Below are 17,647 nucleotides of genomic sequence, written 5' to 3'. Positions count from 1 at the left end.
TATGCAATTTAGTTGCATCAAGTTTTTCTACTTGTGTTATAGCTTTGCAATCTTTGACCCCTTGACCCCCTATCCACAAAATCCACAAAATATGACAATAAACTCTAGTATAGCTATCATAATAATGTTTTTTGCACAAATGGCACTTCCATTCTCTACTACCTCCAGTTTTCTTTTTCTTATTTTTGTCTACACTTGTGGCAAATTGAAGGAGAGGTTTCAAGGGATTGAATGGGCCTTTTGCATGCTTTTTGAGGACTTTGGAAGGTGATGCCAGTAGAACTGGTCTAGGCAAGATAAGATCACAATTGGTCAAGGTAAGCCAAAAACAAGGCAAATAGCCAAGTCCCCTAATGGGTTAGACAGTCAAGTAGTAGGGTAATGGTGCCCACAATCACACCAAACACCTCAAAATCACCTACTGCTACACCCACACCCAAGGTTTCACTAAACTCCAATAAGACTGTTCACCTTCCTATCAATTTACGCTAGCACCCCCATAGGATCTTTCACAATGAGGTGGCCAAGGACACTACAAAGGCTTCTACTATCTCAATCCACCCCAGAACAATCAACTCCAAGGTTACAACCTCCACTTCTAATACCCACAAAAAGAAATCAACAAATAGGCTTAAAATGGACCTAATCCAATTAGACCTCCATATCGAGTATTTGGGAAATAACCCAAAATTTCCCCAAATCACTCTTGGATTAAAGTTGATATTGTGATACCCTTTTTAGTGTTCTTCAAGATTCCAAAGTCTTAGATCTTTAACCCACTACTAGTCACTAAACCATAAAACCCTAGGATCAAGGGTTTAAGGCCTAACAATTGTAATATCCCCTCTAACAATAGGATCTAATGTTGATATTCATATTTGTAATTAACTAAAAGAAAACATATCAAAATAATTATTAAATATACCAAGGTAATCGAGCAATAATTATAATCAAAACAAATAAATAATACTATATGATCCAATTGGAAAACTGACTATAACAATCATATTTATAAAAATATAAGGATAAATAATTATTATGATAATAATACTTAATATATGGTATTCTAATTATATAAATGATATATAAAGTTGGGATTCAAAGGGATGTGATCCCCGACCATTAAATCAACATATAAATCAAAGTAGGTAAATGAGTGAGAAGGGGGGAATGTGAAGGTTTACACGGAACATATTCCCTATGCACAGATCCAAATACTTCAGAAGGATGCACAACCAATTGAAGGACAGATTGGAGGAAAAAAGCACATGACAACAATAAAAGATAACATGTCAAGCACAAAACAAAGAGCCTTGTAGGTGAACTTGCCACATCGACACACAACCTGACAGAAGGAGGTACGATTGGCAAATAGCACAACATGAAACCATAAGGTTTGCACATTGTTTGAGGAAGGGTCAGAGGTCATAAGAAAGGATGCCGAACACATTTACAAGTCCACATTATCGGGTAATAAAGTAACTCCCAATCAAAACAATGTGTGATGATCAATAGTTGGGAAGGAGAGCGTCTACGTGGAGAAAGAAACCATCATACAGTGAGTTCAGGTCCCACATCATCATCGTCAGCTAAGGTAAGTAGGTGTAATGGTAGTGTAGGAATGTTTAGTTACTTGAGTTAATATGTATTATTAGTTATACTTAGGTGGATGTACGGAATGTGAAATTGTCTTTGTGTAATGACACTATTACTACAACTTAGTAATAGTAATATTAGTAATTCAATTTATATAAAAAGAATTCTTAAGATCATTAGAATTATGACTAGGATTCACAATAGAGATGAATAGAAATAATAATAAATGTAAATCATTTTAAATGTAGGAAGAATATTGATTTACATTAAACATTTAATATTAATCTATTTAAGAGAAGTGTAGTACACGTGTTAAGATAGTCTCGTAGGTCTTTGAAGGATGATGGCTAACTAATCGAGGATCATTTCGAGGAACCCAGAGGGTCTTCCCAGAGGATATGAAGCCCAACTTGAAAGGCAGTTTTAGGGAAGAAGGCCAAATAATCGAAGGCCGTTCCTCATGAACATAGGGGATCCTCCCAGAGGGTTAGGAAGCCGGATTAAGGGATCCTCAAAGATGTGTAGAAATATTGGAATCCCTAGTTGTCAATCATTAGAATTGAATTTAATAGTCTATATTTCTCATAATTTCTATAGGTAAATTTGTCCTGAGAAGTAGGGACATTTCAGTGGTATCAGAGCATGATCTTGCCATCCTGCAGGCTAAAGACAATTATAAAAAGATTAAAAATTTGAATACAATAGTTTAAGAATCCTGGAAATATGATTAAACAAATGATGAATCTAAGTTCATACAAGTGATTTATTGTCAAGATGGGAGAGGTAGAGTAAATCCACTCGAGATAGGTAGATTCCAAGATGGGTAAGGACATGAGTTCCAATGCCTCGAGGAAAGATTCCAAGATAGGTGAGGACATGGTTTCAAATGCCTTGAGGAAAGAGACCAAGATGGGTAAGAACATGATGCCAAAATCCTTGAGGAAAAAAGAAAGTCCAAGAAAGGTATGAACACGCAGTCCCAATGTCGTGAAGGAGCCTACTCTTAGATAGGTATTTAGCACCCTGCGACATTGAGATTTTCATTCTCTTAAGGAGGTAATATATGAAAAACAAAAAAACCTTGAGATCAATATGCTAACCTATCTATTTCATTACATGAATCATCAAGGAAAATATATTAAAACTATAAGGATTCATACTATATCTTTTGATCCATCATGCATTTTCCATTTAATCATGAAGTTATAAATCAAAATTCTGCTTGAGTAACTCATCAAGTTAAACATTATGAAATACATTTAATGATCCACAATAGGTCCTTCTATATGATGTAATCACCAAATCGTATAAATTGAATCACTCATATCATTTGATAAATACACTTATCAATTTATCACGTAGACTCTTGGTTGTGTTAAATAAAACAAGTTGTATAACAAGATCTAATGAATAAATTGAAAAATGGGAATTGCTTGAGGACAAGCAATTTCGAGAGGGTAGGACTGTAATATCCCCTCTAACAATAGAATCTAATGTTGATATTCATATTTGTAATTAACTAAAAGGAAACATATCAAAATAATTATTAAATATACCAAGGTAAATGAATAGTAATTATAATCAAAACAAATAAATAATACTATATGATCAAATTGGAAAAATGACTATAACAATCATATTAAAATAATCATATTTATAGAAATATAAGGATAAATAAAAATAATGATAATAATACTTAATATATGGTATTCTTATTATATAAATGATATATAAAGTCGGGAGTCAAAGGGATGCGACCCCCAACCATTAAATAAACATAAATTAAAGTAGGTAAATGAGTGAGAAGGGGGGAATGTGAAGGTTTATAGGGGACATATTCCCTATGCACAGATCCAAATACTCCAGAAGGACGCACAACCAATCGAAGGATAGATCGGAGGAAAAAAGCACAAGATGATAATAAAAGATACCATGTCAAGCACAGAACAAAGAGCCATGTAGGTGAACTTGCCACATTGACACACAACTCGACACAAGGAGGTACGGTTGGCAACCAAGCACAACATGAAACCTAAAGGTTTGCACATTGTTCAAGGAAGGGTCAGAGTTCATAAGAAAGGACGCCAAACACATTTACGAGTCCACATTATTGGGTAATAAAGTAACTCCCAATCAAAACAATGTGTGATGATTGATAGTTGGGAAGGAGAGTGTCTACGTGGAGAAAGGAACCATTGTACGGTGAGTTCAGGACCCACATCATCATCGTCAGCTAAGGTAAGTAGGTGTAATGGTAGTGTAGGAATGTTTAGTTACTTGAGTTAATATGTATTATTAGTTATACTTAGGTGGATGTAGGGAATGTGTAATTGTCTTTATTTATTATGTAATGTTACTATTACTACATTTTAGTAATAGTAATATTAGTAATTCAATTTATATAAATAGAATTCTTAAGATCATTAGAATTATGACTAGGATTCACAATAGAGATGAATAGAAATAATAATAAATGTAAATCATTTTAAATGTAGGAAGAGTATTGATTTACATTAAACATTTAATATGAATCTATTGAAGAGAAATGTAGTACACGTGTTAAGATAGTCTCATAGGTCTTTGAAGGATGATGGCTAACTAATTGAGGATCGTTCCAAGGAACCCAGAGGGTTTTCCTAGAGGATTATGAAGCCCAACTTGAAAGGTAGTTTTAGGGAAGAAGGCCAAATAATGAAAGGCCATTCCTCATGAACATAGGGGATCCTCCTAGAGGGTTAGGAAGCCAGATTAAGGGATCCTCAAAGATGTGTAGAAATATTGGAATCCCTAGTTGTCAATCACTAGAATTGAATTTAATAGTCTATATTTCTCATAATTTCTATAGGTAAATTTGTCCTAAGAAGTAGGGACATTACACAATCAGGGTATATGCTGTTTCTAGCTTCTAGGGAAATTCCCACTATCAAATCTTCACTCCCCCAATCCAAACACTTCACATACATCCTAGCATTCACTTCTACACTCACTTCTCACTGAACCAACACTCTCCCCACATTTGCCATGGCTTACTAGTAACGTAGTCCTGTTTAGTCACATCAACATGTTCTTTACACACTGAGTTTGGCCTGGATTTGGTGCGTGGTACATCAGGCTATCTCCCTCTTTGCAGAAAATCTCCATTTTTCCACAGTTCAAAATTGAGAGAGCCATTTTTGCATAAACCCTAGTCACAGTCCTTAACAGTGGCAGAGAGCAAACAGATTGTATACAAGTTTGTGAAAACAACCAAGACTATTAAAGACTCTTCCCCATTGTCTGAAATGCAAAATAGAACGTCCTCAAACAAGTTCCATTAATCAACAAATAAAAAAATATTCAGTGTAAAGCAAGATCAATACTCACAGGCTGTAACAGTATGGAATGAGCAAATCACAGTCTATCAAATCTTCATTAACCCCTTAAAATGTCTTCCATGGTCCTTATACAAGCATGGCAGATGACCTTCTACTTTCCCTGAAGGCATCTCCACAATCAAACTCAACTTGTCTGCTCATCTTCACAAAATTGCAAAAAGTTGCAAAAAACTTTTGCAACTTTTCAACTTTTTTGCATTTTCATCCCTAACCAAACTATGATCCATCTGAATGTGACCTTTGCAACTTTTTTTGCAATAATGCAACATTTTTGCATTTTCATCCCTAACCATATTTTGATCCATCTGAATGTGACCAAAAGGTACCAAAAACATAACAAGACACAAAATTTCATGCCAAGACCAAATTTGGTGCATATTTGACATTTGACTGACGTTGACCCAGTTTGCCAATGAGCAAAGTAAGTCTTATTGAGACACAAACATGACCAAATGACTTCGAATCTACCTAAAATGACTTCCACACATTAAAACATAAAATTCTATTCTCCTACTGACTCACACACCAAAATTTCAAGGGATATGGTCAGGACATCCTTTGTGCTCCTGCACCAGACGGGCAGTCAAATTGGTGAGGATTCTAGCCCTGCTACATTCATATTAGTTGAAGTTGAAGATCTCCCTGTGGCTTCCCTAATACTACATTTTTTTCTTTGAGTTTGAGTTTCTTGAATTTCCACATCAATGCTATCACTACTAGCACAACCTCACTCTCACTACTGCTGCTCATGATTATGAAATATAAAACATGGCTGGAAGTTGAAAAGGAAAACATATTTCACTCAAAATGCTGTCTATATATGTTGTACAATGCAAAACAAATGTAAATTGAAAAAAATGGCCATAAGCAAATGGAAGACAAAACAGATACCTGGAATCAAGAAGATTTTATGCCAAACCCTCCATGCAACCCAATATTGAAACCTTCCTGTTGCTGCCTTTTGTTTTTCTTCTTGTCAAGAATGATTGAAATGAAGAAGACTTTACTTTTTTAGTCTGCTAATATTGCTTCATAATTTTTAATTGCCTTCTCTACCCACCTGAGGCCCGCCAAGCAAATGAAAGAAAAAACTCACTTTTTCATAGCCGATGTATTTTTTTTCAGGGAATTAGTGGACTGCGTTGAGTCTCGGGGACAATCAGGGATCGCTAGGCTGGCCCCTGGATGGAATTTCGTCCCTGAGTCCACTCTTGTGCAGGGAAAAACATTTCGTTTTTATAAAAAAGGGAATGGATTTGGGGATGGGGATGGGAAATTCCCATACCTGCATTCCCATACCATCCCCAGAACAGGTGCAGGGGAAATTTGCTGGGGGATGCATCCCAACGAATCTCACAAATTTTATGGTTATGCCTGTTGAACCCTTTAGTGCTTCATCAAATTGTTTCATGACCTTTGTAAGAATATAAATCTCAAGAGCCATATATGCCCAAATCATCGGGGTAGCCATCCATACTGAACATTTAGAGAGTGTGGACTTCCATGCTCAACCATCTGTAGTTGCCGAAGTGTCAAGCACCCCATGCTTCAATAGTGTGTACAGATGTGGTGGTACTTATCAAACAATATTCTTGGTAGCAGAGTATACAAAACATCAGATTATCATGCTGTTATGATACCATTGTTAGATATAAAAAGCTCTATGATATATTATTTAGTTGGGTCAAGTTTACCTTGATAAGCATTGATTTACAGAGCTTTTGATTTCTTGTACAAAACTTATCCACCAAAGTAACTCAAAACTAACACTTAGTTTTATTTTTATAGTAATAATTACTATTTATTATATTTATCCAACTTCTATTAATATATTAAGTTGTAGTATTCCAACCCCTATTAATGAGAGGACAGTAATTAGAAATTATTGTCATTATACTTTACAATCCATCAGTAAAAGGCTATGCCATTTGTTTTGCCGGCATCAGTAACATGATCATGTAACAACTGTACCTCTATAACATATATTGTCAGATTTATGGTTTTATATTTCTAGGTATTCCAGAAGAGAAAGCTGTTACCAACTTGTGCTGAACAACCTTATTTTTTTATATTTGGGTACATTAGTTGATAACTGCAAGAATTAAACTTTATTATGGTTAAATTTCTCTATAAGGTTCATGTTCGGCCTCTTAATCCTTAGTAGGAATGAAATTTACAACCCCATCAGCGAGATTACGATGATCTGTAATTATCATGCCACTTGATGTTATCACTGAAAGTCTATGTTCTATGCTATTTTGGGGAGGGGATGACAAGAAACATGGGAATGCGTTTTGTTGATGGCAGGGAACAAAATACCCGTTTTCTGAGATACAGGGGCTGTAGGGTGTCGATGGAAATTGAAAAAATAGGAAAAATTATATGATGACAAACATATAAGAATATATTATTATATTTTTAAAGCTATTTACCACATTCACTATATAATGGTATTATATCTATTATTGTTGAATTCATAATCCATTTTATATGTACATCTTTAATAAAAGGTTGAACAAATTTCAAGTAACAAGATCTAGAAGAACAATATATTCCATAATTTAGGGTACATTTCCTGATTCAATATTTTATTAGTTTGGTAATAATATCTGATTATGACGACTCAACATTTTATTAGGTTGGTAATCATCTCTGATTATGATGTTAATATTAGAATTCAGCTGTGTTAAATTTTATTTGAGTCAAACTTGTGAGCCCATTTAAAAAGTAATGATTTGCACAAATTCATATCTCATAAGAAAGAGTGGCAAGTGTTCCACTTAGCACAGAGGTGTGCATTGGGTCAAAATTATTGTTAGATATAGTTGTTATTCATGAAGCATTTAGTGATTAATCATGGAAGTGTTGGATTTTTGCCATGCTATTGATTTTGATAGTTTGGTTTTGGAAAACTATATGATTTTCTCTCTTTGGTTTGTAATAATTTGGATGTCTTGATTGTTTCATGGGTCATTTGTAGGTGGACCACTTTTACATTGGCAGATTATCATTATCGTGCAGTTTGTAATATTTGTATTTAATACGTACTTGTTTACTCTTTGATGGTGGAGTTTTCCTTCTTAAGGGGTTCACTAATACCCATTGTTATGTGTTTGCAAATTTTAAGTTGCTGTTTTAAATTCTTACATGCTTTTTCTAGTTATATTTCAAATTGAGGATGGTTTATCACATGCTCAAAATTAAATTTGAACATTTAATTGTCAATACTACCACTGCATATGTTTACAAGTATCTTAATAGGTTGAGAAATTCCTTCTTTGAAATAGTCTTGAAGGATGGTGATTGCAAATAATTATTTGTACATTTTCTAGTTTTTGCCACCATTCTGTTCACCTTATCAATATTCGTTGCATCTTATATTATATTATTTCAGTGCAGAAAAACAATAGATATAGTCCAAAAAAAAGTGTTCAGAAGCACTCTTCAACATCATTGCCTTGCTTACAGTGAGTGACACCTTGTCGAACATTTGAGGCCTCAACCTCCACTATGATCTACCTCAAAATTTTAAATTGTTAGTCTCATTCTAACACTATGAAAACCAGACTGAACTGATATTTAATATTGGTCCGCCCATCCATGATAATTGAGCCATCTGTCCTTACCTAGGTTCCATTCATATTCTCTATTAACAAATCTTCAACTCATATCCTCTATCAATAAACTAACCTTCAAATATTGTCTATGAAGGATCGTATGTAGTTTATGTATTTACTATTTAGGGAGCGCACAGGAGATATTGATCCTATTTGTCTTTTTTCAACATGTTCATGAAGGAGAATGTGCCGCTTAAAATTGGATGGCATGGGCACAAAAATATTGGGCAACTGAATCATCTACATCTTCCCATGCTTGAACATTCAACATGCTTGCAATTGTACTGAGTGTGTGTCCACGGCATAATCAGAGCAGAATGAGAGAGAGAAGGGGGAGTCCTGGAGGCGGAGGGGCAGGTGTTGGTGGGTGCATTTCTAGATAATGTACTGAGTAAACATGCACGGGTATCTTAATTAGGTGGGATGTAGATAGACAGATAGCTTGGGGCTATATGTTATAGTTTAGTCAGATACCACTATCAACTGGTCTACAGCGCATTTTTAGAAAATGCAGTGTGAACTTGCATTAGCATCGTACAGAGTTCCAGGGGCACAATAGGATTTATGCACCAAAAGCCCTTCCACATACATCAATCTAGGGTACTTCAAATCAATTAGTATATCTCATCCTGGACAGATTCAGTTTCTGCAATTCTGATTTTCACAGCTGCTGTACAGGATGCAGCCCTTTAGCTGTACTCTTCCTCTATTTTTCTGGGAGCCTTCATCATCATCATTCCACATTCCACATCCTGCCCTAGTTGCGCAGGGTATTATCATGAATAATAGATAATTAGTTCTCTTGATTGCAAGGTCTTTAAAAATATCTGAATATCAAATCCTTCTTATAAAGGACAGGGTGTAAATGATGTGTTGTTAGCATTGGTTTTTCTTATATATATATATTTTTTAATGTGCACTTAATCGCTCAATGAGTTTTTCTCTGTAATACGTTTTCATATAACAATTTCTGCAGGATCTTACTGGTACATGGGAAGTCCGAGCAATGCCAACTTTCATTTTCATAAAAGATGGAAAACAGATAGACAAGCTGGTGGGAGCAAACAAACCTGAGCTGGAGAAGAAAATTATAAATTATGCCACTACAGCTTAGTAAGCCTGGAGATGCTCCTTTGTTAGCGTCGTGTTTCTTGGATCTCCTTAAAATATTGTAATTTGGATTTAATTCATGTTTGTGCTATATTTTTTTTGTTAAAGGTAAAACTGACCTGGGGTGGAATTAAGAGTCAAAGTGATTGATTCCTCCCAGATGGTTTGTTTTCTGTATATAAATAACATTTACTATAGGATGGCGTCAATACTTTTATATGAATATTCTTTTATTTTTGTTCGTATTTATGGAATGTGAAAAGAGTTTGCAGATTTCTCATCTGAGCTGTGCTCATTATCAAGTAGAGAACTTGTCTTCATTAAGTTGTTGATTCACTGGTACTAGTTTTAAGAAGCTTATTCATGGCAAATGCCATGGAGAACCCGTTGAGCCATTAGAAATAATATATCAAGCGTTGAAGCAACTAATGATAACAATATATGACGAGACAATGCGTCATAATTAGAGATAAGAATAAGATAAACAAGAGCTCTTTGAGAGCTGGAGTCCCTGCCTCTATAGGGAAACAAATTGGACGTAATATTTAAAACTAGCACTTGCACCAGACAGAGGTGCAAGGGGTACGCCAATAGGTTTTAATAAAAAAGTAAAATTGAAGAGATGTCAAATTCAAGGAAAGATTTTAAATTGTTAGCATAGAATTAATATTTTATATAGAATAGAGGTATATCAAGGTTGCATGGGTACGTGGGTACGGGAACGGGAACGGGTACGGGAGCGGGTACGGGTACGCATATTTTCCAAAATAGGGGACGGGGGTACGTGTGTATGTCTAATTTTTTCTATATAATTAATATTTTATAGAAAATATAAAAATCAAAATATCTGTCATGAGTCATGACATTGAGCATTCAAAACAAGATATTTGAAAATATAAGCCATAAGTCAAATATATATATATGCTATTGCTGAATGTTTAAAGTATTTTTCATAATAGGGGAGGGAGGTACTTGGGTATGTGAAACTTATTTTAAAATTACACTTTTATATTTATAAAAAATCTGATTTTATGAGTCATGACAATGGTTTTTTAAAACAAGAAGAGTGATAAAGTTTGCAAATGTAATGTACTGTTTTCAGTTTCAGATTTCCTATATGTTTGAAATAATAATACATGATAAATGCTTAGATGCATAACAAAGAAGGCAGACTTTAAACATGAACAAGAAGATCCTAAACCATATGACAATGACATATTGCAAATGATAAACTTTTGACTTGAACAGTGATAAAGTTTATTGTTAATGAGTATCAAAGTTTCAAACTGATTTGGTATTGAATTAAGTTTGATAAACAGCAAGCTAATACAAAAACAAAAAACCAAAAAAAAAAAATCAGAATCTTAATCAAGGTCCTTAGCTATGATGCTCTCCACCGAGTACCCGGTACGTGGGATACGTGTACCCGGTACTTGGGTACGTGGGTACGAGTACCAGGGGTGTGGGTACGAGTACCCATGCAACCTTGAGGTATATATACATGAGTAACCTCTTTAGAGGTTCATACATTGTATAACTTCAATATACATTTGTTGAAAAATTATTACAGTTGTAAATACAAAAGGATTGAAAATCATAAACAAAGCTTCATATTTCATAAATGTATAAAAGGAAAGGTATTCAACAAATTTTGTTCCTTAGAAATCATTCATTAGAAATCTCCTTGAGCTCATCAACTGATAAGTAGGATATTTTTTCCATAGCAAGTCAAATTGTGATATTTTTATCATGATTCAACTATGTAGGTTTTGAGTCAACCTCAATGACTCATGTTTCATGAGTAGTGGCTCACTGAGCCCCTATATTATCAAAATGAATGGAACATTTAAGCAATTATTGCATGTCCAAGTGATGCTAACAAAGCCAAAACTTCCCATGAGGTCACACATTCAATATTACATAAAGTTGAGTATTTAACATCTAACTATGAGCATAAGAATGCAGTAGCTAAAAGTCGGATAAGATTTACATGCACATTGAAACATGTTATTTGTATGTTATTGAGATAGCATATATTCCACTAAATTATATGTTTTAAGATTTTGTTGGAAAAAATGGAATTTAAAAAATAGTTTATTAATCTTCTCCCATTAATACAAGACCCATTAAAAACTATTAATACCTATTGACATCAATTGATGGAAGGATAGTATAGGAATATTATGATTTTTGCTATTCTTTTTAACTTGAATAGAATGCTCACAAGATTCATCTTGGTTAAGAGTTGTGTAATATCCATGCTATGTTCATTTAAATTATTCAATTTAATAATAACATTCAACACTAATAGGTTACAACCCAAGACATTGAAACTAAAATACATGTTAGCTTGCAGATACAGAAGGAAATGAGTATGAATGATTGATCAAATTGTAGCTCTCCACAAGAGTCTATTGCAGGAAGTGAAGTAATGATCGATCCTTTATATTTAATTCAATCTCTATTTCACTGTGGCCAGAATAATATTTCTTTCAATCTCTATTTCACTGTGGTAGCTGCATGGATGTTAATATTTTTTTGGTTGTGTGTGGATAGCTTGAGTCTCTACAAGTACTAGTCAGGTGAAAGAGGAAAACATGATGTTTTAAGGAACAACTATATAAGGTCTTCCCACTAATTAATTTCATTCAACTTTTATCTTTTAGCATCTATCTCACAATGACAGGATGTTAGGATTGATACAACTTTTTTTGTTAAGTTTAAAACCAATGAGTGAAAAATGCCTACATTAAAAATATTCGAAGTGGTACATGATTTGGGTTTCACTATGTAATGCATTAATTTGACTTTTTCTAATTTTGAAGGCACATAATACAACTCATATTCCTCCACCAAGAGCAGTTGGGAGTCAAGTAGTAGCCCTCAGAATAATAGGGATACATGACAACTTTATCTTGCTGCACAACTTCCTTGTACCTCAAGACACCCTTTATGATCACACAGAATACCACTAATTCAAAGTCTTTTATATCGAAGGCTCTTAGGATTTTATCTTTGGGAATGGCCTTTCATTGTATGAGGTTGACTTTTTCATTATTTGTGAGAAAGATAACCACTACCAAAGCATTGAAGGATCAAATTCTTACCTCAAGGTGATTAACTATTAAAGTTTTGGAAGATAATGTGGCTATGCTAACTAAAATGTTGACTAATGAGATTAGTAAGTTTAAAGTTAGATTAGTTTCTCTATATTATCAAATTAATTATATTAAAAAAGAGAGCTAGACAGACAAAGACATGGAGAAATACAAAAGAAAATGGAACAAAAGCTCTTACCCTAAAGATTAGTCTCTTCCCCATCCGACTGGCAGTATGATTGAGATCATATTGTTCTTTTGTCATATTCTTTTGCTTGCATCAAAGCAATCGCCACCGTGTCTCCAAAAAGCATCTGTATGGTTGTTGAAGTAACAGGGGCCAGATCAAATGGACATAGCTTTCTCTCCAATGGCAGAAAATGCGTGAAAGACTATAACTTGGGTGATTTACCACCATTTCGATCATTGTTTTGTGAAAGATAGTTTTCTTCTAGAGATCATTCTGCAAATATTTTTCTAGCTGATTTACAATCTACTTTATATTTTGATAAGAGTAATAGATGACAAGACAAAAAGTTAGATGGATTTTAGGCCAGCCATAGGGAAACAAAAACCTAGATCAATAACTATTATAAATTATTTAATTAAATATTACAATTATTTATAATGGAATAAAAATTCAATTTAATTAGAACACATTTATATCTAAGTTCTTAAATTATGTATGGTTTACAAACATTGGTATTCAATCCATCTGCAAGTATTTTCTTTAGTCTAAATTCACATATCAGTCTTAAAAAGTCTATTTTTTATACCATTTTTGAAGTAATTTTTAGAAAATATGTCTTGTAAATTGAAATAACATAGGGCTGTGAATAATTTATCAACTTCTTTCATTTGAGAAAGTAGAACTGATTCACCTAAATGAATGGTTGAATACTACTTGGAGGCATCTGAGGTCGATGAAGACCATAAAATTAGATATGACTTTTATAATTGGGAAATCATAAGGCCAGAAAAACTTAGTAAAGTAAAATAGAGAAGAAGAAAAGTCTAGCATCATGGTTCAACTAACTGTAAAAACAAGATTAAAATTTTACCTCCTTTTATTTTGAGTCTCAACTCATTAGCCAACCTCGCCTGGTATTTACAAGAAAACAATTAAAGCTACAATCAAATCTATAATATAGAAGACAATTATTTGACAATATACTATTAACTTAACTGAAGCTAGTTATTTGACAAAATGCTAATGACTTAATTAAAGCATTCTTTGTCGATTAAAAACATTTAAATTGTATCCATACATAGACAGAGTTGATGGATGTGGTCTATTGCAGGGTATCTAGATCAACTAGTTACAACAAAAAGAAAATATGCAATGTATTTATTTCAATAGTTAGAGACTTAAAAGACTTGAAATCATCTGTTTAGATTGTTCGTATAGTCTATCATTATATTTGTCTGTCCAGTTTGGAAATTGGATCTTTCAGAGAAGATATATAACGAGGTGAAATTGTATGGAAACTAATCATAACCAGTTGAAATATAGTGGCAAGAAAGCTGGAATCTACTATTGTAAGATAAGTATGGAATATTTGGAACTTTTGCTACAGACTGCTGAAGATCAAGAATATCCTAAAAGTCAATCTAGTACAAAATATTATTATTATTATTAGTAGTGCTGAAGTTAGAATTTCATTAAAAATCAATCTACTTCAAAAATATAAAATTTTTCAACAACAAATGAGACTTGATCAATAAAAAATGCAATCTAGGGGGCAGGCAGACGTATGAGAGGAAGTGGGATTCTTTTGGAATCAATACTATGTAAAAGCCCTTTTTAATAAATTGTAATAGTATTCTTCTCTCTAATCTGCATTAGATATTTTAATAATCCTATGCCTGTATAAATCTAGAATCAAATACTCTATTTTTTGTTGTCCTAAAACAATCTAAAACAAAATAGTATACTGGTAAAAGGGGGAGCCATCAAAATTTGAGTCAGAAACTTGATAAAATTGTAACTAGTTTGGAAAACCCCTTTTCATGAAGCAAATTCTAACATGTTTGGAAAAATCTTATTCATGATTTCAATAGTATGATCAAGGGTATGAGTGAGTCATCTGGATTCAAATGTCAGGTCAATAGTTGTATAATTCTAAGAACAAGAAGAGGACAATAGAAACAAAGCTAAAAAGATCATTTCAAATTGTACCATGCCTATATAATCACATGAATAAATAAGACTATTCAATGACAGACAAATTACCACATACAAGCAGAATATTGAACTTGATCAACAAAGCGTGAAGTTGTAAAAACAAAATACAAGTAAATAAATCATTGCAGGCTTCTAACTAAGATGCTTAATATGAACACAAACCCTGCAAGGAAGGACCCATTTTTTTCAATTTAAGTCTATATATAAATCTTTCTAATCTTCTAGTTTTGGATACAAGAACACAGAAAACATACAAGACATAACACAACTATGAGAACAGAGCAGCTTCAACTGCAATATGCACCTTCAGCGAATTGAAAAAAAAATTCTGAACAATCTAAATAAACTTGGAAGCCTTATTGGTTTAGTTTGTAATTTAAATTATCTTTGATTTTCCTGTGTGGAATGCGAGTCTTTCAAAGAAGACATAAATGATAAAACAAGAACTTATCATAAATAAATGAGATTTCACCAATTTCCATTGAAGACATAGGCACTTGATGATCCATCACAACACCATCACGGGATCTTGAAACTAACAGAAATGCCCTGACCTATTTTGGTTATGCCCTATTTTGATAAATCCTTCTCAATCTTATAAGATTTTAATATAAGCCTGTAGATAAATCCTGCTAATCTTTTAGTTCTAGATATAAAAACACAAAAAACATACATGACATAACACAACTATGAAAACAGAGCAGCTTAACTTGTAATATGCACCTTGAGCGAATTGGTAACGATGTGAAGAAAGAAGTAAGAGAAAATTCACACAAAATAATTAGCTTAAAAAGCTTTCCAAGAAAAATGATTTAACATAATAATGGTTGTATTACCAGACAAGAGGAAAAATGAAGAAAAGATATACTCACAGTATTTCTTCACTGCAACTCCAGCCACTTGCAAAGATGCTGAGTTCTCCTCATCGTTTCATGGAATGAAATGAGAAGTCCTCTCATGGAATGCAATGGTATATTGTCTTATGGATTGCGATGAGTTGGTAATAGATGTAAGAAAATCATATGATGAAAAGTTTTCAGAAACTATCATGACTACGGTGACAATTGCATTTTGAATTATGCGAAACAACGGAAATCATGAGCATCTGACAAAATCTGCTGTTACGATCATCTACAGCACAACATTTGAGAAAACTTGCATGTCACTCTAAGTTTGTAAGTCAACCAACCTTTGACCAAATAAATCCGTGATCGGTAAACCATTATCCGACGGCTCTTAACCAGCGTGAGACAATTACCCGTTGTTTGCAATCTCACAGGGAAAGCCTATCGGCTAATTATGGTTTTGAAAAGAGAAGTTATAAATTTTAGCAAATTTAATTTAGATTTTTAATTAATATTTTAAATTTTAGTTTTAAAGAATAATGTGGCGACTAGCCATTGTCTAAAAATATACAACTTGCATTGTAAAATCACAAGATTTGAATTAATAGATTCTTAACCAAGAAATTTAAAAAATTAAGAATTTTATTACATAAGTTAAATTTAGTAATATATTTTAATAAAAAATTAAATTTAATAATTATTGATTTATATAAAACTAATTTTAAAAATAATTTAAAATATATTAACATTTTTAAAAACTATTTTGAAAACTAAAAATTGTGATATTAATATTGATAAGACATTATTTTTGTTGTGGAAGATAAAAACATGACTTTTTTAGAAATCTAATGAACTTGTGACAATATGCAAAAGAGAAAGTTGTAATTAATAATGAACTTGTCACAAATATGGAAAAGATAGAGTTGTAATTAATGAATTCATTAATGCATGTTAGAAAATATTGTATTTTTTGAAGTAGGAAAATAAAATAAACCCCACCAAAAATGCAACGGACCAATTAGAAAAAGGTAATAAATCAATATAAATTAATTTAAAAATATAAAGTTTGTCGAACTTTAGAACTTAGTATTTTTTTTGGGTTGCACAAATTAGTTGGGGGTGGGGGGGAGTGGGGGGCATTAGTACCCTGCCTATAGATAGGCTGGGACTAATAAATAAATATAAAGATTGAGATACAAATAGGAAGTGATTTAGAAAGACATGTAGGGATTTGAAAAAAACTTTGAAAAAGTAAAAATATTCTTATCATTTTAAGAAATGTTCCAAAAACGAATACAACTTTTAAGTTATTTTCTATAGTTTTATAATCTAGTTACTTTTGGTTTTATTTCTACATAATCAATGTTAAAATAATTCTTAAAATCATAGATTTGTACAAAGCAATCTTTTTACCACTTAAATATAACATTGTTACAAATATAAATAGATGCCTAGTCAATAAGAGTGTCTAGATAATTGAAAGTTTCTAGTTAGTAGTTAAGGATATTTCAATATGATTAAATTTTTTCTTAGGCAATAAATTGTTTTAGTAATCCATTATTTTTGGGTCTAATTACAAAGACTTGTTCTTCATTTTTAAAATAGAACTTCATGGATGTTTAATAGTATATGTAGTTGAAATCTAATAGCACTTGTCTGTGTATTGTAAATTGTACTATCTAGCCTTTTGAAATTTATAAAAAGTATGATCCTGATGATGGACCATGGAGTATGATCTGAAACGTTGATGATTGAAAACTTTCTACACAATCTGGCACAGAAAGACAGCCTGCGTAATTCATGGATTGTGGAAATCTCCTAA

At 32.8% G+C, this 17,647-nt stretch overlaps 1 protein-coding gene across 2 annotated transcripts in view; it reads left to right on the top strand.

The window, feature by feature from the left end:
* The window catches only part of LOC149548197 (thioredoxin H4-2-like), a 28,424-nt gene extending 18,447 nt beyond the window's left edge, over positions 1-9,977 (top strand). For both annotated transcript variants that reach the window (XM_089792243.1, XM_089792244.1), the window contains one exon: positions 9,564-9,977. In XM_089792243.1, the coding sequence (XP_089648369.1) occupies positions 9,564-9,701 (138 nt within the window). In that variant the 3' untranslated portion in view covers positions 9,702-9,977. The remainder of the gene's footprint in view (positions 1-9,563) is intronic.
* Positions 9,978-17,647: the final 7,670 nt, after the last annotated feature.

The sequence above is a fragment of the Cupressus sempervirens genome, chromosome 7 (assembly GCF_028749045.1).
Source record: "Cupressus sempervirens isolate cs-2001-9-10 chromosome 7, ASM2874904v1, whole genome shotgun sequence".
Classification (NCBI taxonomy): Eukaryota; Viridiplantae; Streptophyta; class Pinopsida; order Cupressales; family Cupressaceae; genus Cupressus; species Cupressus sempervirens.
This window is presented reverse-complemented; position numbering and strand designations above follow the sequence as displayed.